This window comes from Apium graveolens, chromosome 7 (genome assembly GCF_009905375.1).
Source record: "Apium graveolens cultivar Ventura chromosome 7, ASM990537v1, whole genome shotgun sequence".
Classification (NCBI taxonomy): Eukaryota; Viridiplantae; Streptophyta; class Magnoliopsida; order Apiales; family Apiaceae; genus Apium; species Apium graveolens.
The window spans coordinates 220,801,010-220,827,681 of record NC_133653.1 but is presented as its reverse complement, the minus strand read 5'-3'; the positions used below and the strand labels follow the sequence as shown (position 1 = coordinate 220,827,681).

Here is a 26,672-nt window from a genome sequence, read left to right as displayed (position 1 = left end):
TTCTTCAAATAATGGAGTATTTATGCATAAATATCTAACCTGTGGATAATTTTGGTTTTTTAACATTTTCATATCCAGACATCAGAGCAAACAATTCACTTAGATCAACAAACTCGATCTTATGATTTGGTATCATGAAGTCATCTTGATCAATTTTCTGAACTGTAGTCGAGTTTGAGAAATTTATAATATACTCAGAACTTGTAGGCCTTAAAGTACCCATAGCCTCCTTAGTGTAGAAATTGAAAAATATGTAAAGACCTCCTTCCACCATGTCTTTCGATATAGAATTCCACTTGCTCGTGTAAACAAATGCATGTATGTGACAATTCTGTGTAAAGCCTTTATGTCATTAGTTTATAACTTAAAATGTAAATAAGTTATAGCAAAAAATACACTTATAAATGTATTGAGAAGAAATATAAGGGCAATGACTTAAGTTATTGATGATATCCTGAAAATGGAGTAAATATACTTACATCTTCATCCAATAATATTAGATTATAACCCTTAAGCGGTTCTTTGGAATTTGCTGATGTTGATAGTGATGGCCACATTCTTGTTATCCGAACCTTTATTCTCCAAGATGTACGTGACGTATCAAGAGAAGACAGCGGATCAAACATTTTCTCAATGTAATCTGTAATGAAATCAATGAATATTAAAAACGTGTTCAAGTTAGGCTATACTGTCAACTTAGACATGTTGTTATGAATTGAATAAATGATGATGATGATGATTAAGACTGAAAGAACATTAAGGAGACTTACATATTTAAAAACCAGTTTAGTTTAACCGTTCTTCTGAGGACTTGCATATATGATAGAGAACTGAAAGCACGTACCTTGAATGATGGAGGTGATATCATCCTTAATGTACGTGACACATATCTATCAGTTTCAACTGTTCAAAATGATATACATTTTAATTTTAAAAATATTTGGACATCAATTAAGTTTTTCCAATATTCATCTTTAATGTACGTGACACATATCTATCAGTTTCAACTGTTTAAAATGATATACATTTTAATTTTAAAAATATTTGGACATCAATTAAATTTTTCCAATATTTGGGCAAAAATTACACTTAATCACATTATATATCTTATTATATTTAAATGTATGTTTAAAGAAATACTTATACAATTGACACAATAAAGTATTTTTTCTATTAAAACTGATAAAATACGATTAAGATTTAATGTTTGAAATATAAATGAAATGGAGCTCCCACAATCAGTTCATGTCCAAATTTGATATGAATTATACATATATTTTCTGCAACTTCTTTTATGAGTAAAATTTCTGAATTCGTATTTTTATTAACACATAATTAAATAATATATCTTGATAAAAAATCAAAAAACCTGGTCCAGTGGTTGCACTAAATTCCCGGTGCAGATTTTTTTGAATGACGTTTCCTCTGTATGATTGATGAGTAATACCTAAATAACAAATAAATGTATATGTTGGCTTACATTTGAGCACTACAATTTTCAAAAAAATATTCAAATTATATCAATGTGAAATAAATTTTCACAAATTTACTATGCAAATTCAACCTCCTTGCAAAAGTTGGTTGTGTATGGTTGAGCACTATAATTTCCCACAAATGTGTATTCTGAATTTTTATCTTAGAAACGAACATGTCAAGATAAATTTGTTTACAAATTTACCTGAGAAAATAGGTGTGGTACTATTTGGAGTTTCACTATTAGTTGTGGCTGCGTTACTGGAGGCGGCTGTTGACATAGGTGATAATGTAATATGTAAAGATTTTGATCTTAGTTTAACATTTAAAAATCCAAATTTAATTACCAGATGTATGTGTTCTTGGGAATTGAGGTCTTGCTGCATAGTATGAAGGAGCAACATTGGTGTCTATTTGTGTCATACCTGCATGTTATCATTATAATTACTACTTGTAATGGTATTTAATTTACACGTAAAAATAAAGAGATGTCCTTTTTCAACTATGGAAAAGATCACCATGGGGTTAGGAGATATAATTTTTACATGAGCGCATCTGTGTCACACATACATGGGATGTATGTGGTGTTCTCATCGCGTTAGGCAAAGCATGATGAGAGGCATAAGGTGTCTCTGCGAAATTTTGGGTTATCAAGATTTATTTCACATTGATATTGTACAGTATTATAATGGATCACCTCAGATAGTTTTACAAACCTATAATGCTAGTAACTGTACTTTCTCTTAGATTTTCAGACTTACTATTTGTATTCAACCTCCTTGCAAAAGTTGGCTGTGTATGGTTGAGCACTATAATTTTTTTAAAAAAATTCAAATTAGTGTAACAGACATATCCTGACTTGTATGTGATAGTTTGGGGTACTAATGTTGCTTAATTTGCAATAGTATCGTTTTTATTGTGCAAATTGTAGAAAATCTGTGCATTATTTACATTTGGTTTTGCACCTGAATCTTTAAAATAAGGAACATAGTATTGTTATAAATTATTATATAGTAGTAAGAATTTTGGGTTTATGTATTACGGTCCTCACCATAACTATCATTCTTGATTTGTTGCATTTATGGTGCCAAGTTCTCAAGTCCTTGCTCCGAGTATGGCACGCTCGAACTTGTACAATGCATGCCTTTGTTTTCATTTGTTGCGATATTTGGATGAATCTCAGTTAAAGGATCTGCACAGATTCAATAAATGCTTTTTAATTTATTACCTCGAATGATCATAATAGAGCCTTAACACATATACATTGCGTTACTCACGTTTTATTGAATATTTTAACTGGCTTGATAGGCCTGCACTTTCATCCTCGGAATTAAGATTCATATTGCATCTTGATCCTTGACCACCAAACTTGTCAATAGGATTCAAACGCCCGCGCCCAAGACCTGGTAATTTTGATTTTCTGTCTTGCACAAATGTAATTGAATCATGTTAAACAATGCTTCATGTTTTAATGTAAACTACTTTAAAAATTGTATTGGCATATTATCATCCCATTGAGATGACCTTGTATGTTTTATTGAAGAAGGTTTCACTAATTTAAAATTTTGTATATTGTAATCAGTTTATTCAACTCACTTGTCAGCGAAGATCCTAAATGGTCTGGCACTCTGGTAACGTTCTCCGAGTTTGGAATTTGTATATTGGCAGTTTTCCCTTCACCACTGGATTTCTCAACAGGAACTATACACCATTTTAATGCTATAAAAAAAAAGATCAAACCTGGAATCGTAACATATCAATGTAACATATTAGGTGTTTAAAGTTACATATCAGGTTTCATTGAAGGCGGTGATAGTTGTAAAGGTATTGGCATACGCTTGTTACCTACAAACACAAAAAATTATATGATATTAAATCAATTGAGACATAGGGTGTCACTTCAATCACTATATAGAGAGAAAACGTAAACTAAGAGGTACATAGAAACTATATATAACCTTGAGCCTTTCCACCTGCTTTTGTAATCGTCTCGTTCTTCTCCATTACAATCTACCCCTGTGAACCATCAAAAAATAGAACTAATAGTTTGGAAAGCATAAACCTGAGACAAACCCCCTTGTTTTACAAAGGGTTGAAATCGAAAATGTTTAATGCCATGATTTTCAAATCAAAATGTAAGTTACAGTGAAACAGGAAATTAGTTTGTCACAATTGAGTAGATCGTGTCATTCCGACAAAGTAACCGCTGTGGGCTGGATTAGTAGGCCCATTTACCCGAAAAAATTATTGAAACTACTATAATATCCCTGAAATAATTATTTTGCAAAATATCCTGAGGTGAAATAGTAAAATCAAATGTTCCTTCAATAGCAGGAATTAAGATATGTTGATTTAATGTGTATCAAAAGTACCAATTTTTTTAAAATTTTATCTTTTATATATAATAGTAATACATAGATAGATATTATTAGATTTACGGGATTTGTTTGGTTGGTTTACTAAATTTTGAATCAAATCCTTTCTAATCGTAATTTCTTGAAATGACTAAAACAAATTAGAAAGAATGTATATATACACTACCACATTGCGACTTGTAGTTTCGCTCTCTATCTATTTCCTCCGCGACCACTGAGATATACTATTAATCTGGGTTAGTCCTTTTCTCTCTTCTCATCTATATACGTATTTATGTATGTATGTATGCAAGTCTTTGTCTTCATTGAGATTGTCTGTTTTTCAATTCTTTAGTATCATCATTTTACTTATTTATCTGCCTGTTTTGATTTATAAATACGTTTGTGATTTAACTGATGATCAAGATTGTGTTTTTCATGTAAAGTTAGCCTTTTTTTGTATGTATGCAAGTCTTTGTCTTGATTAAGATTGTCTGTTTTTTTCAATTTATAAGTATCATCCATTAACTTATTTATCTGCTGCTTTGATTCTTGATATTTTTTTTATTATTCAACTGATCAAGATTGTGTTTTTACATGTAAAGTTAGCTTTTTTTATATGTCTTTCTTGTTGTGCAGTTATTGGTTGTTGATTATGGGGAGTTTTAGTGGTGAAAAGCTTAGGTTTTGTATTGATAGAGGAGGTACGTTTACTGATGTTTATGCCGAAATTCCTGGTCAGAATGAGGGTAGAGTTATGAAGTTATTGTCGGTTGATCCGTCGAATTATGATGATGCTCCGGTTGAGGGTATTAGGAGGATTTTAGAGGAGTTTACGGGGGATAAGATTTTGAGGAGTGGGAAGATTCCGACGGATAAGATTGAGTGGATTAGGATGGGGACGACTGTGGCGACAAATGCGTTGTTGGAGAGGAAAGGGGAGAGGATTGTGTTGTGTGTGACGAGAGGGTTTAGGGATTTGTTGCAGATTGGGAATCAGGCGCGTCCAAATATTTTTGATTTGACAGTGGCGAAACCATCGAATCTTTATGAGGAGGTCGTAGAGGTTGATGAGAGGGTTGAGCTTGTGATTGATGGGGAGGATGGTAAGTTGGGGTCTGATTTGGAGGTTGTTAAAGGGGTTTCGGGGGATTTTGTTAGGGTTGTGAAGAAGCCTAGCGAAGATGTTATTAAGCCTTTGTTACAAGGTTTGTTGGATAAGGGGATTAAGTGCTTAGCTGTTGTGTTAATGCATTCGTATACTTATCCTGAACATGAGATGTATGTGGAGAAGTTGGCTTTGAGTCTTGGGTTCAAACATGTTTCTTTATCTTCTGCTCTTACTCCTATGGTTAGAGCTGTTCCTAGGGGTCTAACAGCCAGTGTTGATGCTTATCTGACTCCAGTCATTAAAGAGTATTTGTCGGGATTTATATCCAAATTTGATGAAGGTTTGGGGAAGGTTAATGTTTTATTTATGCAATCAGATGGAGGACTCGCACCAGAGAGTAGATTTTCAGGTCATAAAGCAGTTTTATCAGGTCCTGCAGGCGGGGTTGTTGGTTACTCGCAAACTCTTTTTGGGCTTGAAACGGAGAAACCCTTGATTGGTTTTGACATGGGAGGTACGTCTACCGATGTGAGCCGCTATGCAGGCAGCTATGAGCAGGTTCTAGAAACCCAGATTGCAGGAGCTATAATTCAAGCACCTCAGCTTGACATAACTACGGTTGCTGCTGGTGGTGGCTCAAAATTGAAATTTCAGTTTGGAGCTTTTCGTGTGGGACCAGAATCAGTTGGTGCGCACCCTGGTCCAGTGTGTTACAGGAAAGGAGGGGAATTAGCAGTCACAGATGCAAATGTTGTATTGGGATATGTAATCTCTGACTATTTTCCTGCAATATTTGGTCCTAAAGAAGACCAGTCTTTGGATATTGCTTCGACTAGAAAAGAATTCGAGAAACTTGCTCTGGAAATTAATTCTTATAGGAAAGGTCAAGATCCCTTAGCGAAAGATATGACAGTGGAGGAAGTTGCACAAGGATTCATTGATGTTGCAAATGAGACAATGTGCCGTCCTATACGGCAGTTGACAGAGATGAAGGGTCATGAAACAAAGAACCATGCTCTTGCTTGCTTCGGAGGTGCGGGACCTCAACATGCATGTGCTATAGCACGGTCACTTGGTATGAAAGAGGTACTTGTTCATAGGTTCTGTGGGATCTTAAGTGCATATGGTATGGGATTAGCTGATGTTATCGAAGAAGTACAAGAGCCATACTCTGCTGTATACGGGCCTGAGTCTGTAAAAGAAGCTTCTCGTAGAGAAGAGATTTTGTTGAAGCAGGTAGGGCAGAAGCTACAAGAGCAAGGATTTAAAAGGGAAAATATTACAACTGAAACGTATCTGAATTTGAGGTATGAAGGTACAGATACTGCAATCATGGTAAAGAGGCAAGTAAAGAGTGACGGGTCAGGAGATGATTATGCTGTTGAATTTGTTAAGCTTTTCCAACAGGAATATGGTTTCAAACTTCAAAACAGGAATATTCTTATATCTGATGTAAGGGTTCGAGGCATTGGAGTCACCAATATATTGAAACCACAAGCCTTGGAACCTTCATCATGTTCCCCTAAAGCTGAAGGCCCCTATAAGATTTACTTTTCTAATGGGTGGCAGAATACACCTCTATATAAGCTGGAGAATCTAGGATATGGACATATCATACATGGTCCTGCAATCATCATGAACGGTAACAGCACTGTTGTAGTAGAGCCCAACTGTAAGGCTACTATCACGAAATATGGAAACATTAAAATTGAGATTCTTTCAAGTGTAAGTAATGTAAAAGTTACAGAAAATGTTGCAGATGTTGTGCAGCTCTCGATCTTTAATAACAGATTTATGGGTATAGCTGAACAAATGGGCCGCACCTTACAAAGAACTTCCATATCAACAAATATTAAAGAACGATTAGATTTTTCTTGTGCTCTTTTCAGTCCTGATGGGGGCCTTGTTGCTAATGCCCCCCATGTTCCTGTGCATTTGGGAGCTATGTCCAGCACTGTTGTATGGCAGCTGGAGTACTGGGGTGACAATTTGAGTGAGGGCGATGTTTTGGTCACCAATCATCCTTCAGCTGGTGGTAGCCACTTGCCTGATATAACTGTTATTACACCTGTTTTCAGTAATGGAACTTTAGTATTCTTTGTGGCGAGCAGAGGACATCATGCAGAGATTGGAGGAATAACTCCGGGAAGTATGCCACCTTTTTCGAAATCTATATGGGAAGAAGGAGCTGCAATAAAGGCATTTAAACTTGTGGAAAAGGGTAATTTTCAAGAAGAAGGAATCACCAATCTGCTTTCTGCAGTATGTTCTGATGATTCGGATCGCAACATCCCCGGGACACGCAGGCTTCAAGATAATTTATCAGATCTTCATGCACAAGTTGCAGCAAACCAGAGAGGAATTTCCCTTATTAAAGAACTAATTGAGCAATATGGTTTGGATGTTGTCCAGGCTTACATGACGTATGTGCAGGCTAATGCAGAACATGCAGTGAGAGAAATGCTCAAGTCAGTGGCTGCTAAAGTTTCTCAGGAGTCACAGGTCTCAGATGGAGATTGTTTAACTATTGAAGAGGAAGATTACATGGATGACGGTTCTGTTATACACCTAAAACTGTCTATTGATCCTCGTAAAGGAGAAGCATATTTTGATTTTTCAGGAACTAGCCCTGAAGTTTATGGGAACTGGAATGCACCTAAAGCAGTCACATCTGCTGCTGTCATCTATTGTCTGCGTTGTTTGGTGGATGTTGATATTCCTCTTAATCAAGGTTGCCTGGCTCCTGTGAAAATTAATATCCCTGAGGGCTCATTTCTCTCACCAAGTGACAAGGCTGCTGTTGTAGGAGGTAATGTTCTTACATCTCAGAGGGTAACTGACGTGGTGCTTACTGCGTTCCAGGCTTGTGCTTGTTCTCAAGGCTGCATGAATAATCTCACATTTGGAGATGACACATTTGGCTACTATGAAACAATTGGAGGTGGTAGTGGGGCTGGCCCTAGCTGGGATGGAACTAGTGGGGTGCAGTGCCATATGACAAACACTCGTATGACTGATCCTGAGATCTTTGAGCAGAGATATCCTGTTCTTTTGCATCGATTTGGGTTAAGGGAGAATAGTGGTGGTGCTGGAATTCATAAAGGTGGAGATGGGCTTATTAGGGAGATAGAATTTAGGCGGCCTGTAGTTGTAAGTATTCTTTCTGAGAGACGTGTTCATGCACCTAGAGGCTTAAAGGGAGGAAAAGACGGGGTTCGTGGAGTAAATTACCTCATCACAAAGGATAAACGTAGAGTCTATCTTGGAGGTAAGAATTCTATCAAGGTGGAGGCAGGGGAGATTCTTCAGATTTTGACTCCTGGTGGTGGAGGATGGGGATACGTTTGAGTTCAATTTTACCTTGTCATGCACGTACAACAACTATCACTATTATATGGATTAATTTCTACCTGGAAAAAAGCAGTGATCAAATATTCTCCTCCTCTGTCTTGAAGTAAAATGTAAAAGGTATTTATAATTATACATCTGAGTATTGCTTTGATCAGCGTCCTCAGCATCAAATAAGATTTCTTTAAATAAGAAGTGATTCTTTCAATCTGTTCTGTATTGAACTTCAACATTGTGGCGGCTAGTTCTTTGCACTATTATGCCAAACATTCAAACGTAAGTTCAGGTTGGAACTTACAAGTGTAAGTGTCCAGCACAAGTTTTTTTTTCCTTTTTTTTAATGCAAGATGTAACGATACCAGTACATTACTATTACAGTTTTTTTTTAAATTAGGATATTACAAATTTACAATTACCCGACTACTTCCCATTTTGTGATCTTTCTATTTTCTGCCAAAAGGAAATAGTTACTCCTTAGCCATGTCAAACTCATGCTGGGTATTCATAATTCAAGCAATACAAATAATGTCACGAGCACTGGTAGTGGTACTCTGTTTTTTTGTAATAATTATGTTCGGTTAATTAATCATTTGCATACCCAACAAAATTAATAAAAGATTATAACTTTGTTTATGTAATTTATATTGAAATAGTTTAAAAAGATACAATAGTAGCATTTACGTGGAATGTTAACGAAGACCATTGGCATGAGCAAAATGTCTGTTTAACAAAAGTGAAATTGTAGCTTGAGCTGGGGCTGTTATTGAAAACCATGTTGCAAGAGAAAAATGGAATGGCAGTTGACAAAATCAAGTCCTACAACTTATATTTATAGTTATAGGTACGAGATTATACAAATTTTACTTGAATCATATTTATGGAATTCCAAAATTTTCCTGACAAAAGAAAACAAAGAACTCCAAAACTTAAAATATATATATATATATATATATATATATATATATATATATATATATATATCTTCCCCAAGGCTAGAAGAATGAAGCAGCTGAAAAGACATGTATGAAAATCATGTAAGAAGTGTGATGTTTGTAGAACAGATAAACGACACTTTAGAGGTTTAAATTAAAAAAAACTAGAACTTGTTTACGTGAACTTATTAATATAGTTTAAAGTACAATACTGATTGTTGCATCGACGTGGAATGTTACTGATAACCATTTGGCAAGAGCAAATGTCTTTTTGAAAGAGAGTACAATTGCAGCACGAGCTTGGACTGTTATTGAAAACCATGTTGCAAGAGCAAAAGCCAGGTCAGCTGACAAAACCGAGTATAAGTTAGTACTTCCTGTAGGCAAGCTCCTTTACTGCATCGGCGAGATGTTTTTCATTCTGAATGCTCTCAACCCATTTAGCATTTATGTGAACCCGCTCTAGGCTTTGCTTCAAGGTTCTGGTCATTGAAGGCTTGGTACGCGTAGCAAAAAATTCTTCTACTTCTTTTGCTTTCTCAAAGGAAGAGAACTAAGGAAGAAAATCATTAGAAAAAGGGTTAGATTTGCTATCAGAATAAAATATCTATCTATTAGAGCAACTCCAATGCAATGCTATAAGTGATGTCATTTCTATAATTTAAAACCAAATGTCAAAAATTTCAACTCCAAAGGAGTTCTATACTTGGATGCAAATATGCATCCTGAGTTCTAAATTTGAAACCATTTATGCATCTAGTCACATCATCAAACTACTATAAATGAGATGAATGTTGTATTGCTTTAAATGAAACTTAGGGTAAAACGACAAAATTTAGGTAAATTAGAAGTTATTTGGTTTCAAAATGCATCTAGTATTGGAGTTGAATTCCTATTTTAGCATCAAAAGACACTTTTTGGTGTCAAATTATAGCAATAACTATAGCTATTTTGTATCTTGCATTGGACTTGCTTTAAGCCATTACATGGGATGCATATCTAAAATAGGACAGGGAGAGAACATACTGGTGACACGCAAGCGCTGACAAATCGGGTTATTAAAAATCCGGAACCAAAAGTTTTTGAAATGTGATCCCAGTTTTCCTGCATACCAACAAACAGCAAGGTTCAAAATACAAAAATTAATATAATTTCTATCTTTTTTTGACAACATAAAATATATTGAATTTCTAACAATCGGTGCACCTGAATAAGAGCAATATAGTTGACCTTGTAATGACATACATACCTCAAACTGCATATTATTTATTTTGTCTGCATTAAATTTTTTCAATACATATATGTTGCAGAAACCACAACTACAAACTCCGGACTGTCTAATCCTTTACTTTTACCCCCATCGTTTCAAATTAGTGCACAGGATACATTTTTCTTCCAAGATAAAAGTATAATTTATCCTAATACGAGTGGCACACCTAAAGATAGAGAAGATGTACTTGAACCATGATCCATCCTCTAGGAAACTTAGGGAGTCAGAATTAAATGGAGTAAGATATACCAGGTTGGCAGTCAATCAGGACTTATGGTGTTCGACTGTTTGGCTAATAAGACCAAGACAGGTCATCATTAAAATATTTAGGCAGGTCCAATCAATAGAATATACAAGGGTGCAGACTGGGCTCAATGTTAATTTATATGAATTGATCTTTTAGTTGTATCTAGTCCTGGAACATCAATTTTTTGGACAAAATTATTTGCATGATATATCAAGGGAACAACACTTGTGAGACTGTGAAATGGCAATATATTATATAATCATAAAGCACAACTAACTAACAACTACAAACAATTTTTTAGGACTATATAAAAATCCCAAACAGTAATTTTATGGTGCCATTCTTCCCTATAAACTCGGCACAACTAACTACAAAACAAAGTGCTGCATTAACACAATCACTTCTTCAGTAACCTCCTTAAGATGTTGCCAGATTATTTTCTTTAGTATATTTGCTTACTATTGTCAATCACATTAATATTTACATACATTATGGATTTCTACTTGTATAATGGCTGGTAGTGAAGTTACCTTCATCCAGCTCCAAGCAATTTCACGTCCTTCCCGACTCACAGAAAGTCCAAAAACAATATCTTGACTTCGAACCTATGAAGTAAGGCATATACTAATTAATATGGCATGTAAAAATTGAGATTTCTCAGGTACAAAACCTTGAACTTATTTACCAATCAAAGGACTATTACCTCTGATGATAACAAAAAGTTTAGTACTTCAAGAATAATTTCAGGATCTCGACATGATCCTAGAGAACCTGTAAACATTGGAAACTTCAGTTGTCATTCATTACAATATATAACTCTTGAAACACTTCAAATATTGATAGTGATTGTACAACCTAATATACGTGTCTTCTCCTGGCTCAAATCTGTCTCCCTATAAATCTTAAGGAGAGATTCGAAATTCGAACGATTTGATTTGGTTACGCTCTGCATTACTGCGGTATATGCTGCCTGCAACTCGGAAGGTAAGAAATGTTATATACATTACTAAGGACTAAAGACCAAGGAGCAAGTTTGTGTGCATCAACCCACCCTTCTTATGTCAGGAGGCAGAAGGGGTGTTTCTCTATCATTCAAGAATGCATGAAAGCGCTTGGTTGCCTCCGCTATGGTCTCATCATGTCCAAAGGCAGCTAGGGCAGCTAAAAGCTCACCTCTCAACATCGCATCTAAATGGCTCTCTCCTTTCTTGGTATCCCAACCAATTCTCCTAATAAGACATAAACAGCACAAAAACAAAGCAATTATAAGTTTGACATAAAGAGAACATGAAGATAAATACTGAAGGTATTAGACCTGCAACTAATCATTAGAAGCGACCTCACACAAACAACTAAACAAGCCAAAATTGCCAACAGCCCCTTGATCTTGAAATATCTTTGTTCAAATTTCATGTTTGACAGAATTTAAAAATGTAGCAAGTCCTATTCCTTTTTTGCCTTGCCTCTTCACAAATATTACATCCAGAGCACATATATGTCAAGTAGAAGCAGTATATGGACCAATGTGAATCGTCTCAACTTTCAACAATAACATAGCTCCAAAATGGTGAATTTACGACGAGGAGTCCATTAAGAAGACAAGGGAATGCTAAAGCTGTAGATATGGGGAACACGTAAATTTTTTCAAGGCTTGCTCAGGACTAAAATTGTACTTATCCCACCAGAATGATCAAGATAGTAGTCCCACTTCAAAGCTGGTCATATTTTTTCTAATCTCAAGACATCACTTTTTTTCACATTAACATAAAATTTCTATGACAAGCCTACACTACTTACATATTGTTAATTCGTCTACGTATGCTTAAAGATTCCAAATTAGTATAAAGAATGTGTATGGGGATAAAATAACATTGGTGTCAAAATGAAATATATAGGGCACTTCAATATGGGGATCGGGAAGTAACCAAGTGTGCAATAATAAAACAGTCACCATGAATTATTTTTATCTCTATAGTTATTCCATGAGAAATTTACTAAAAACTACTAATCACGAGACTCTTTGAATTTCTATTGATCTTTGGCACCCATTTCACACATACATAATACTAGATCAAATCTTCTCACTGTTGTCTCAGTTTGATAGTTATATATATGTTAATATTGTGCTTAAACTCTTCATTTCAAGTATCAACCACAGAATAGATCAAATTAAAATGCAAGATATGTATTGATAATTGATATTAAAGAAGAAGTTTACTCTGCCGAATTCTGAAATAGATTAATGAGAAACTGTTTTATCTCATTTATCAATTGAGGAGCACCATCAGCTGCGATCCTAGCAACTTTATAACTTATCTGCAGAAAAATGAATAGTAAGTGACGTACAAATATTAAAATTCAGATCTTGAAAATGATAATTCTTGAAGCAAAACAAAATTGAGTCGAGAGAAATTGTACCGTTATCAAGTTTGACAAAACAGTGTAATCCAATTCCTCCCTGAAAGCACCCATCAAGGTCAGCAGTGATGTCAAGGACTGGTTGCAAGCCATACACAAGGCAAACGCATCGTCAACGATGCCTGTTGAGAAGGAAAACCGACTGCAGTTACTTATGCAATCCTAACGATGATCAGTTATAGCATTCATATTAAAGCACTAGAATTACCATATCTGTCTGCAACAGATAAACATTTCCTCTCTATTGCATGTCTAAGTCTGGCCGATAATTCTTCATCGTATTTTACCCTATAAAAACCTGATTGGTCCACATTAAGCTTTATCCAAGCAGATGCCGAGTCCCCTCCACTTCCGGTCTCCATTAGACTTCCTTGAGAAGAAGAGGAACCCAATAATTCATTTATGTCGAGACATTTTGTTTTTTCCTTAAACAAGATACTTTGACGAGCACCATATGAGCCGCAACATAGCGTTACAGGAACAATCCATTGTCCATCCCCTTGTGAACCACTTGACAAGAACCGTGCCTGGAATTAAAATAGATCATAATTTATTAAATTAAAGTGAAAAATGACTAAATCTACAAATGCTCAACAAAAAATTTCCCATTAAACAAGGCAGAATAATATAAATAGATAATTTAGACACGAGGGAACCTGCTCAAATTCCAGTGTTTGGCCTTTGACTTTGGCAGATACAACAGGATAGCCTTGTTGTTTGGTCCACGAATTCATCAGCATATTTACAGGTTCAGAAGACTCCTTTTCAAGAACAGTCCACAAGTCTTCAGTCTTGGCATTTGAGCAGGCATATTTATTTATGTATGAAGCAAGCGCCCTCTATATTTCCAGAAAGCAAAAGAAATTGCAAGTAAAGTACACGAGTTTATAAATAAACCAAGTGATATTCTCACAGACACATGCAAAGCCAACAATTAATAATATTAATAGTTTGGAAAACGATTAACATGTAGAAAAGATATCTGTTACCATAATACGTGTATGTAACAACTGGAAGTAAGTAAAGCAAAAATAGGTGGGTCAATCAACAACAGATGTTTAGTAGTGCTAATTATTCACCAAAGGTATAAGAGATAAAAAGTGTATCTATATAAGGGTGTGTAACTGTGTTCCACAATCAAAATACTTATCTGCCTTCTATTATGGTTGGGAAATTCATAATCGAAACATATACCTCCCTTCAACAATTAAAAAAATTGCCCGTTTGAGCCATTGCGAGCCGGAAAGCGTACCGGCAGTTTAAGTCGCGATTCAACAATTAAAAAAATTGGGAATGCGGTTATTACGATAATTTCAATGTTGTTAAAAGCGCGCCAAGGCGCACGAGGCGCAGCGAGGCGCAGCCTCAGCGTATAGTTGTGGCCAAGGCGCAGCCTTTATAACATACCGTAATCCATCCACTATCTTTTCACTCTTTTTATACCATCAATTTTTCTTCTTATTTCTTGTCCCAAATCAATGATCCTTAACAATAAGAAGGATATTAAGACCTAAAATCCCTTTCTGCCTCCATTCGTCCTAAATCAAAGTAGCTTTTTCAGTACCCCCGTCATTACAAAACCAATCATTACTAAATTAAATCAAATGATGCCGAACAGGTTAAAAAATGCTTGAAATTTGTTCAAGAAAAAATAGAAAATAAGGCTTTGAGACGAGAAATTTTAGGCTGCAAAAGCTTGAAATGACACCTAAGTCATAATACAACGATCATACTAATCTGGAATGAACCCAAACAAAGGATTACAACTTTATTATTACTAGGCCTGACCAATTCTAACCAATATTAATCTCAAAAAACTTATTCCCGACAAAAAGTGAACCAATTTAATAATTCTTGATTATAAAACATTCCTGGTAATTATTTAATTCAATAGATAACTTAATATAGTACAAAATAAATAACAATGATTCAATAATCAATAATAAATTGTTACTTTGGTCCTCACTGCCTCCTTTGGAAAACACCAACCTCGAGTTCGGTACTATGGTAAAGTTCCCAATGGCCTAAAACAGAATACCATACCTAAGAATGATCTTAACTCGCAAAGCCATCAATTAATAAGCAATCGAAAACCGTGAATAAAAAAAAAACAAGTTAAGAAAAGAACATCACTGTAAACGACCATTAGAGGCACTTAACTTTACCAACAAGAGTCTTGGAATATCCTTGTAGGATCTCAATTTCATTAGGTTGTACGGTTGTACCTCTTCAATTGTTTGTAGAAATTCATTTTCAAATTGTAGAAAACCAAGTTTTTGTCTTTTAACTATTTAAAGAATCAATTCGACATATCTCATAACAATAGCATGATCCGAGGAGTGAATTTGAATGTGAAAGACTTCTACTAAGAGTATATGCCAGGAATGCAGCAGTAATATAGTAATCGTAGTATGTTAAGATGAGAGCCTTATTAGTACTATGTGATAAATCAAGCAAACACGAATAAGGTAATAACGTATTCAAGAAAGAAGGGAAAGGGCAGAACAGTAAATGCCACACAACCAGTCAGCCAGGAGGGTCAAGGGGTAAACGGAGGATAACAACAAAAGGAGGGCAAAATGGGAATTGTGATGGGGGATAGACAAAAAGGGGCGTCAAGATAGAATTAGGGCATTCAGCTAATTTGTAAACGTATCCTTGTGTGTGGAGAGTATTGGGCCTCTCGAAAGCTCATAACCTATCTTATCATATTAAACCTTAATCTCATATCTACTAGGTTTTGAAATCCAATTCAGTCTTTGATTCTGTTAATCTCTATGATTGTTGTGGTAAACTAGTTAGTGCATTACAAGTGGTATCAGAGCATTGAGATCGAATGGGTCCTCCCACAACGGTGCAACGGTTGGAAGCGATGGAAGCAAAACTCGTAGATCTGGAACAGTCGATACAAGGGATGGTTGAGAAGGCGGTTGAAAAAGGAATGGAAGCTATGCGCCACTCATTGACCGAAGTTTTGATGGAAGGGCAAGGAAAAGTGACAAAAAAACTGAATGCCGATGTCGAAGCTGTGGCAGGAAGATTAGAAGGGCGGGTCAGTCGGAGTAGGGAGTATCATTGGAGTAAGGAGTATCATGAGTCTCTAATCAACACGATGAGAAACGAGCAACTTAAATTCCAAAACGAGGTACGTTCTGCTATTACTAGTTTGAATGCGTTTCAAGTACCAATTCCGGAAGTGGGTGAAGGAAGTGTGAATAATCTGGAGTCGGTGTTAATGGGTCTGGGGAATGGAGCTTTTGGGTTGAATGAAACAGGGTCGGGTGTGGGTGCTCGAAGTTTTGCAGGAGGAAATGTTGGTGGTGGATCTGGAGGAGGTCCTGGTGGGGGAAGTGGAAATTGGAAATACAGGAAATTAGATATGCCAATCTTTGATGGCACAGATCCGGACGGGTGGATACTCCGGGTAGAAAGGTATTTCAATTTTTATAAGTTAACGGAGGCTGAGATGTTGGAGGCAGTAGCAGTTGCCATGGATGGGGACGCTTTGAGATGATATCAGTGGGAAAATAAAAGGCATCCAATTAGAAGATGGAATGATTTGAAGGTGTTTATACTGAGGCAGTTTCGTTCAATGAGTGGGGGGTCACTATACGAACAATGGCTCGCGACGACTCAAACGTCGATGGTGAATGAATACAGGCGTAAATTCATCGAGACCGCAGCTCCATTAGAACAAGTGTCTGAAGATATGTTGAAGGGGCATTTCATAAATGGGTTAAAGGATGAGATTAAGGCTGAGGTACGACTGCTACATCCAATGAGTTTGGAACAGGCTATGGAGTTAGCTGTTCGTGTTGAAGAGAAGCTACAGATTTCAAATGCGCGGAAAAGCGTAGTGAATTCATTCAGGACAGGATCAGTTTCCACATACAGTAGAGGTTCAACAGCAGTAACTCCGTTTGGAATGGGGTCCCAAACTAGTCCATCAATAATTTGAAATTGGAGTCCTCGATCTCCGGAATCTCAGGCTTCAGTACAGTCTCCTAACTCCATTGTTTCAACCACACATACCGGTGTGATGCTAAATGGATGGTTGGACATAGGTGCAAAAAAAGAGAATTGAATGTAATGCTAATCGAGGAAGAAGAAGGGGAAACTGATGGCGACGAAAGTGACAATCCACCATCACCAACTGAAGAGCTCTCTAAATTCTGTTATAGGACTCTCTAATCCAAAAACAATGAAATTAAAGGGGTTGATTGGGGATCATGAGGTGGTTGTGATGATTGATCCTGGGGCCACACACAATTTTATATCCTTGGAAACTATGGCCTCCGTTGGAATTCCAGTTGTTAAATCAGGTGGTTTTGGGGTGCCACTTGGTAATGGGGAGGCCATTCATGGAGGAGTGTGTCGAGCAGTGATTTTGCAACTAGATGGGGGTATTGAAGTAGTGGAAGATTTTTTACCGCTGAAATTAGGAAGTTCTGATGTGATATTGGGAATACAATGGTTAGAAAAATTGGGAATGGTTTTAACAAATTGGAAAACCCAAGTTATGAAATTCGAGATGAGGGGGGAACCAGTGACATTGGTCAGGGATCCAACACTAACACGCTCCCGGATTTCCTTAAAAGCAATGCTACAGGTCTTACGGAAAGAAGGAGGAGGTTACTGGGTAGAGAGCAGTAGGATGGAGGCTAAGGTGCACGAGTTGTCAACTGAAACAACGGACAAACAGGTGATTCCTAAATTTTTAGCAGAAGTTATTAACAAACATGGGCAGGTGTTTGAGATTCCAAGGGGTCTTCCACCGAGTCGCAATCATGAGCATGCCATTGTCCTTCGAAAAGGTAGTGATCCAGTGGGAGTAAGGCCCTACCGCTATCCCCAAAGTCAGAAAGACGAGATAGAACGTTTAATTCAGGAAATGCTCGATGCTGGAATTATTAAGCCATCAACTAGTCCGTACTCAAGCCCAGTTTTACTCGTCAAGAAGGACGGGTCTTGGCGTTTTTGTGTCGACTATCAGGCTCTAAACAAGGAGACTATTCTAGACAAGTATCCCATACCTGTTATTGACGAGCTATTAGACGAGCTTCATGGTGCTACAGTATTTTCAAAACTCGATTTACGGGCTGGCTATCATCAGATTCTGGTCAGGCCTAAAGATACACATAAAACAGCATTCCGAACACATGACGGGCATTATGAAATCCTCGTTATGCCGTTTGGGTTAATGAACGGGCCTGCTACATTCCAGTCGTTAATGAACGATGTTTTTCGCCCATTTTTGAGAAAATTCGTATTAGTCTTCTTTGACGACATTCTCGTGTACAGTAGCAGTGAAATGGAGCATGTGAAACACGTACAACTGGTACTACAAAAATTATCAGAGAATTCATTATTTGCAAACTTAAAAAAATGTGAATTTGGAAAGAGTAAGATTGGGTATTTGGGACATGTGGTTTCAAAAGATGGAGTGGCAGTTGATGGAGATAAAGTTCAAGCAATTATGGAGTGGTCTCCGCCAAAGAATTTACGGGAGTTAAGAGGGTTTTTGGGGTTAACGGGATACTATCGGAAATTCGTGGCAAACTATGCTCAACTGCCACGACTCTTGACTGAGCAACTCAAAAAAGATTGTTTCGGTTGGAGTGAGGCTGCTTCAGATTCATTCCAGTTGTTAAAAGAAGCAATGATCAAACCCTCTGTGCTAGTTATGCCAAATTTCCAACAGGATTTCGTTGTGAAACCGATGCTTCGGGTTTTGGTGTTGGGGCGGTACTTATGCAAAATAACAGGCCAGTTGCTTATTTCAGTAAATTGTTAGGAGTACGAGCACAACAGAAATCAATTTACGAGAAGGAATTAATCGCGATTTGTATGGCTGTTCAACGCTGGAAGCATTACCTTTTGGGACGCCATTTTGTCATCAGGTCAGACAACAAAGCCTGCGTTTTCTTACACAACAGCGGGAGATTAATCATGAGTATCAAAGATGGGTCACCAAATTATTAGGTTCGATTTCGAGATTCAGTTCAGGCCTGGCACATCAAATAGAGTTGCAGATGCACTCTCGCGAAAACAAAACGGAGAGGTAGTGTTAAATGCATTAGTGTCATTCACTGAGGTGTCAAGGGGAAGGTTGCTAAAAGAGATTGAAGAGGATACAGAGATTCAAACTATCATTAAAGAACTAAACTCGGGTGACAAAGAACATAAGAATTTTAGTGTGGTGGGTGGACGTCTGTTCTACAAGGGTCGTTGTGTTGTACCCCGAAAATCAACCCTACGTGCAAGCTTATTGAAAGAGTACCACGACTCATTGATGGGGGACATTCAAGAGATTTAAAAACTTATCTACGCCTGACAACTGACTGGTATTGGATGGGTTTGCGTAAGGATGTGGCATTTTATGTTCAACGCTGCTCGGTGTGTCAACAACAAAAAGCATCCCAGCAATCTCCAGCTGGGTTACTACAACCATTACCCCTACCGACAAGGGTGTGGGATGAATTGTCAATGGACTTCGTAGAAGGATTGCCGTTGTCCAAAGGGGTTAATGCCATATTAGTTGTGGTGGATCGATTATCAAAATACGCCCATTTCATTGGCATCCGTCACCCTTTTGATGCTGCAACCATAACAGCTGTGTTTATTAAAGAAGTGGTATGACTACATGGTTTCCCAACGTCGATTGTCTCGGATCGTGATCGAATTTTTCTAAGTATATTTTGGAAGGAGCTGTTCAAGCTACATGGAACAGAATTAAAGAAGAGTATGTCGTACCATCCACAAACGGATGGTCAGACGGAAATAGTAAACAAATCTCTAGAGACATATTTACGTTGTTTTGTGGGGAACAAACCTAAGACCTGGGCACAGTGGTTACCATGGGCTGAGTTCTCTTATAATAGTGCCCCTCATTGTTCAACCAAGTTCAGTCCTTTCAAGATCTTGTATGGCAGAGATCCCCCCATATCATACGCCTTAGGGCAGGACAAACACCTGTAAACAGCTTGGAAGAATTGCTCCAAGAAAGAGATGCGATCCTGGATGATCTTCAGGTGAATTTGATGAAGGCCCAACAGGTTATGAAGCACGCGGCTGATTCTAAACGACATGAGGTTGAATTTGGTGTAAATGACTTTGTTTATCTCAAATTACAACCGTATCGTCAACGTTCTTTGGCAAAAAGGCCGTTTGAAAAACTAGCTGCCAGATTTTATGGGGCATTTCGTGTTCTTCAGAGAGTGGGCAGAGTTGCTTACAAGTTAGAATTGCCAGAGTACAGCAAAATCCATCCGGTCTTTCACGTTTCCCAGTTAAAACAAGCAATTGGCACTGCAGAGAAATCATCAACTTTACCAGCTCACCTATCTGCAGAACTAGAAATTGTGATGGAACCTGATCAACTACTAAATGTACGACAAGTCACAAAGGGCAGTGAGCTTCGTTGGGAAGCACTGTTGAAATGGAAAGATACCCCAATTTCAGAAGCAACCTGGGAAGATGTGGAGGTGATACAGCATCAGTTTCCTACCTTCCACCTTGAGGACAAGGTGAATCTTTGGGAAGGGGGTAATGTGATAAATCAAGCAAACACGAATAAGGTAATAACGTATTCAAGAAAGAAGGGAAAGGGCAGAACAGTAAATGCCACACAACCAGTCAACCAGGAGGGTCAAGGGGTAAACGGAGGATAACAGCAAAAGGAGGGCAAAATGGGAATTGTGATGGGGGATAGACAAAAAGGGGCGTCAAGATAGAATTAGGGCATTCAGCTAATTTGTAAACGTATCCTTGTGTGTGGAGAGTATTGGGCCTCTCGAAAGCTCATAACCTATCTTATCATATTAAACCTTAATCTCATATCTACTAGGTTTTGAAATCCAATTCAGTCTTTGATTCTGTTAATCTCTATGATTGTTGTGGTAAACTAGTTAGTGCATTACATACTATACAGCTATACTGAGATAGTAGCATCAGGTCAATAAGGGTGGTATGGACGTATGGCAATTGCTGAGTTAGTTACATTTGCAGACCAGTATAAATGGAATTGCAAGGTTACTTTTCAGAATATGTAAAATGATATGAAAATGGCTTTGCCACAATTCTCTTCTCTCTCTATAACTGCTTCTTCTCTCTCATTCTCTCTCCAGACCCTTTATCCTCTGCTCACTCTGATCTCTGTCTAATCTCTCTCATTTCTCTTCTGATCTGCTCTTATTCTCTATCTAGCTGTTGCATTACTTATAAACACAGAAAACACCAAAATCGATGCAAAACAGTTCAGGAATCAGCCAGTTCCTGACAATATACACCTATAATATTTACATATAAAGCAAAAGTATAAATATGCAGTCCAACAAATAAATTTAAAACAGGTTAAATGGTTTATCTAATCAAGTAGAAACTAGAAAAGGATCTTAATAAACCGAACCAAACTAACCTGAAAAGTTTCAGCGCCCAAATAGCTCTGCAACATCCGGATAACAGATGCCCCCTTTCTGTAACTGATTGCGTCAAATATTTCATCAATTTCACCCGCATGATTAACCTCTACCTGGATAAATTGTTTGCAAGTCAGCTGTAAGCCATTTTTTATAACTACAAGAACAGAGATCCCAACACAAACTCTACAGTACAGATTTACAGATACATTTATTTTTTAACAAAAAAACAAAAAGGAAGCATGATGGTGTCGGTGTTTGTTGGTATTTACTTCAATAGGGTGCGATTCTGCAAGACCATCCAAGCGAAGACCTTCAGTGCTTTCATCAAGAAACTGATTCCAAATTTGCCATTCCGGGAACAAACTATCAGTTGCTAAATAGCTCACCTGACCACAATTAGGTTTCTTGTTAAAAATTTTAACAGCAAAATATTGGTAAAATTAAGCCACATATAGGTTCAATAGCTACCCATGTTGCAAAACCCTCATTCAGCCACAGGTGTGTCCACCATTCCATTGTCACAAGATTGCCAAACCACTGGTGTGCAAGCTCATGGGCTACCACAGTTGCAACCTGCATATATACAATACACACACTTCTAAGAGTTACAAATTTAGCTGGAAAGAGAATAGAAAATATTCATGGGAAAGATCAGGAAGTAGCTTCTTGATCAAAATCAACTTTTCGCCTGTGCCAAATTACCCTTTGCTTGTTAGCAGCTGCAGAGTGCTTTTCATCAAAAAGCAAAGCTGTTTCCCTGTATGTAACTAGACCATAATTTTCCATAGCCCCAGCAGCAAAGTCAGGAATTGCAATCATGTCCAATTTGGGTAGTGAATAGGGAACTGCGAAGTACCTGTGCGAGTTTGGTGCCAACATGTTATATTTCTAAAGCATCTAATTAACTAATTTTTTTTTAAAAGGACATCTTATCAGTAAGCATGTAAGAAGGAAAAAACAATAGGCAACAGGAACAGAATTTACTGATGCAAAGTGATATGGCAGCATAAAGAAATTTTAGAACATACTCTTTATACAAGCCAAGTGTTTTAACAGCAACATGTAAAGCAAACTTCCCTTGATATGCCTTTCCAACTTGGCAGTATACGCGGACTTTAACTCCTGCATGATGATGGGAGTGCTTTGTCAAGAACCAAGCTTAGGTAACATAACAAAAGAACCTATGTAAGGTATTTCACGGATTTACCATCCGGTGTATGGTCTTCAACATAATCAAACAAACCAACCACTACAGCCACTAAATATGTAGACATGATTGGTGATTCCTGATACTGAACAATTTTTAGATTGCCATTCACCTTCTCTTCAACAATTGGCATGTTTGAAAGAGCTACTAGTTCAGATGGCACTTCTAGAGTGATTTTAAAGGTAGCCTGAAAATACAAGTAACTACAATGAATACAGGTTTTCCTATTTAAGTTAAACTTGAAGATGTCAGAATAAAAACGATATTATAGATTTAGCAGATACATTTATTGACTTGGATAACTCTGTACTAGTACTTGTATAGGCAAAAACGAAACTCTTAGCTTCTAATGCTCAAAATGTAGGTTACCCCTTATCCATATTTACAGCTAAAACTTAAATAGTATAACTTGTACTCTGTAGACTCCTGCATCACGGGGGAGTAAAAAGGTCCAAATATACCCGATCTACTCTTTATCTTTCGTGATGGGGCTTGTTTTGGGAAAAAAATTCAATCGTATCCTAATATAAATCTTCTCAAACATCACAAAGTATCTATATGAACAAATGTGTCAAATAACGAGGTTAACAATAAGTGTGATGTGACTGATTTTAAATGTATTTTTGCCTCTGCTCTATGGTCAATAATGTGTACATGTACAATACAATAGAAATTAGGTCTGGAGGCAGAGGACTAGTCAGACATTCAGATAATATAACATGGGTTTATGAATTATACTTTATACCCGAAGACCGAAGTGTAAACTAGGAAGACAGTTTAAAACATATTGAAAAAAGTATGTTGTTAGGTTGTGCTCGCACCAACTGGATGATAAGTGTTAACACACATATAAAAATCTGACTGTATTTTATGACACCTTTTATCATCATGAACTTCCTCAACTGGAATTACATTATGTTTTTGGCTTAGGGACTTGAGTGCATAGGCTTAAAAATGAGGTGTCACTACTAGCCATTAGGCCTGAAATGCTAATAGTGCAGCTGAATATACAAAGGATACAACTTGCAATACCTTCAAAACTCATGATTAAATGGGATCGGAATTCTTGTACTTCAGTTGTTTTAAGAGCAATTGCAAGCTATTTCTAAATATAGAAAAACTAAAAGTATTAATTGGAAAGTACAGCAGGAATTCATACAGCTGCAGACTTTGAAACACGCATGCGGACAAGTATACATAAATACAAAGACAGGAGATATATACCTTACAAGCAGGTTCATCCCAACATGGGAAGCACTTCCGGGCATCAGCAGGTTCAAACTGTGTCACGGCCATATTCTTCTTTTCCCCGTTGTGTTCATACTTACTGCAAGGAAACACATAATTTGTGACATCACAGTGATTAACTACAAAGACTGTAGATATTCAACCTCGACTCCTCAAAAAAGCATTAAGTAAGTTTAAGTGTTTAATAGATTGTCAAAAAGTAAGCCAACATTCAAACTGTGTCACGGCCATATTCTTCTTTTCCCCGTTGTGTTCATACTTACTGTAAGGATAGGAAACACATAATTTGTGACATCACAGTGATTAACTACAAAGACTGTAGATATTCAACCTCGACTCCACAAAAAAGCATTAAGTAAGTTTAAGTGTTTAATAGATTGTCAAAAAGTAAGCCAACAAAGGGTTGGTGCAGTGATGGCCTCCTCTAGAGGAGGTCAAGGGTTCGAGCCCTGGGCGTGCATGAGTCTACTTAAAAAAAAAAACTTTAACAAAAAAAAAGCTAACTTCAACACTAAGAGCAATAAAAAATTAATGTGGGTCCCACATGTGCAAAATGTGTGCTATTTTGTACAGCTTCACAAAATTATGGTGATTTTGAAGTTTGAACCCTATTTTGTGTATTATTGATATTATAGGCATTTTTCCCATATTCGTTTGTGACAATTGGGAAGTAAATAGGATTGATTTAATATTTATTGTAGGCAGGTCCTGTATTATACAAATATAATTAAAAACAACTATAGCAAAAACAAAAACAAAAACAATTCAAGTGGCAGGGTAAGTGGGTAACTAACCTTCTGTAAAATCCCTTCATCTTATCATTCAGTGTTCCATTAAAGGAAATACACAAAACTCCAACTCCAAGTGGAAGACTCTCGCCAAACTCCGCCACCATAATCTCATCATCTTCAAACAATTCTACCTCCTTCGCTTCCAACACCTTAATGAAACGATACAACGACATACAAACTATTCAATAAACTCATCAAAACACTAAATTAAAATTATTGAGCCTGTATAATGTATAAAGTTTACCCATATCAATATTTATAACTGTTGAAATAACAACCCTAAGCCTTTAGTCATCCTTTTGCATATATAAACTCAAATTATCATCATCATCATCACAGCAAAACCTTAATTTTAATACCTTAGGAACGAGAAACTTTTTTTACTCAACACTAATAATTTGTCGAGGTTAAAAACACACTTTTTCATTTATTGCGTTGGGACCGTAAATAGTATTAACACATCGAGGCTGACTCTTTTTGTCATGTATGCATGTTAGGACCAAGAAAAAATATTACTATGCACACTCTACTAAAACACAACAATTAATCAGTCAATCAACAAAAAAATATAACATAACACCTACCGTTATCAACATTACGCGTAATCTGAACAATAATCACACCATCTAACCACACAACAAACCTAACATTACACTACCTCCAAACAAAATCAATCAAATATATAAAATCATAATTTCGAAGTGCCTCGTGATCAAAATATAACCGAATTACAATCTAACATATAAATATAAAGTCATACTTACTCGTATCAACAATATAATCAAAGCATAACACTAAACCTACTCCTATCAACATCAAGTGTGATCACAACAATAATCACACAATCTAACCACACAACAAACATAACATTACACTACCTCCAACAAAAAACAATCAAATATATAAATCAACTTCAGAAGTGCCTCATGATCAAAATTTAACCGAATTAGAACCTAACAAATAAATATACCGTCAAACTTACTCGAATCAACAATATTATCAAAGCATAACACTGAACCTAACAAACCTAAAATTCCACAACCTCTAACAAAAACCAATCAAAAACAGTAAGAAATAATACTTTCGAAGCCTGCGATCGAAATACAACCGACTTAGAGTCAACATCAAGCTCCGCAGCATTGAGAACGAGAAACTTAGTGTCTCCGACGACATCGACGGCGATCTCAACCGTGCCGGAGAATTTACAGGCGTCTAAATCAGGCTTAAGCTTAATATCATAGCTTTTAGGAACTGCGAACTTAGGTAACCTAGCTTGACCTCGAAATTGTTGATGCTTTTGCTCCATTGATTATGCAGTTACGATGACAAGTGAAGAGTGTGTGTATAATTATAGATACAGATCGAGAGTGTTGTGGATGTTTTTATACCGAGTTTGGGTTGGGTTTGTGCGAAAAATGTGTTGATTCGGTTTGGTTTGAAGTGTACTGCTAGTATAACTCCATTAAAAAGCATATATTTTTTCGATAGGATTTATTTGGTAAATAAATAAATAACCGGCGTAAAATCAGAGGCCCGGACATATATATATGAAAATAATTTCTCGAATAAATTTATACTCCCTCAGTCCCGACCATTTCTTTACGGTTTTCTTTTTCGATATCTCATCCAATTTTTTATATTTCAAAACTTACCCAAAATAGTTAATGGGTCTCACCACTTTTCCAGTCTTTTCACACTACTTTTACTTTATTATCTCCCTTTTATACATTAAAAATCAATGGGTCCCACCATTTCACACACTTTTATTTCTCTTTTTCACTGCTTTATACATATTTTTTAACCTTCGTGCATAAAGAATTGGTTGGGACGGAGGGAGTATATATTAGATAATG

At 36.7% G+C, this 26,672-nt stretch overlaps 2 protein-coding genes and 1 long non-coding RNA gene across 3 annotated transcripts; 1 reads left to right on the top strand and 2 right to left on the bottom strand.

Moving 5' to 3' along the window:
* Positions 1–1,666: 1,666 nt before the first annotated feature.
* LOC141671438 (uncharacterized) lies at positions 1,667–2,871 on the bottom strand. The gene is made up of 3 exons (XR_012555136.1): positions 2,751–2,871; positions 2,525–2,665; positions 1,667–1,898 (listed from the first exon to the last, which is right to left on the bottom strand). It is a non-coding gene; the product is annotated as an uncharacterized LOC141671438 (long non-coding RNA).
* A 1,072-nt stretch (positions 2,872–3,943) lies between these two features.
* Positions 3,944–8,663, top strand: LOC141670807 (5-oxoprolinase 1). The gene is made up of 2 exons (XM_074476809.1): positions 3,944–4,084; positions 4,467–8,663. The coding sequence occupies exon 2, from the start codon at positions 4,483–4,485 to the stop codon at positions 8,284–8,286; it is 3,804 nt and encodes a 1,267-aa protein (XP_074332910.1). The 5' UTR covers positions 3,944–4,084; positions 4,467–4,482; the 3' UTR covers positions 8,287–8,663.
* A 624-nt stretch (positions 8,664–9,287) lies between these two features.
* Positions 9,288–26,269, bottom strand: LOC141670509 (aminopeptidase M1). Its single transcript, XM_074476400.1, has 19 exons — positions 25,901–26,269; positions 24,823–24,968; positions 24,005–24,107; positions 22,781–22,967; positions 22,602–22,695; positions 22,276–22,429; positions 22,042–22,146; positions 21,843–21,959; positions 21,570–21,683; positions 13,810–13,992; positions 13,362–13,680; positions 13,154–13,275; positions 12,954–13,051; positions 11,787–11,964; positions 11,591–11,705; positions 11,439–11,506; positions 11,266–11,340; positions 10,245–10,322; positions 9,288–9,771 (listed from the first exon to the last, which is right to left on the bottom strand). The coding sequence occupies exons 1-19, from the start codon at positions 26,123–26,125 to the stop codon at positions 9,586–9,588; spliced, it is 2,667 nt and encodes an 888-aa protein (XP_074332501.1). The 5' UTR covers positions 26,126–26,269; the 3' UTR covers positions 9,288–9,585.
* Positions 26,270–26,672: the final 403 nt, after the last annotated feature.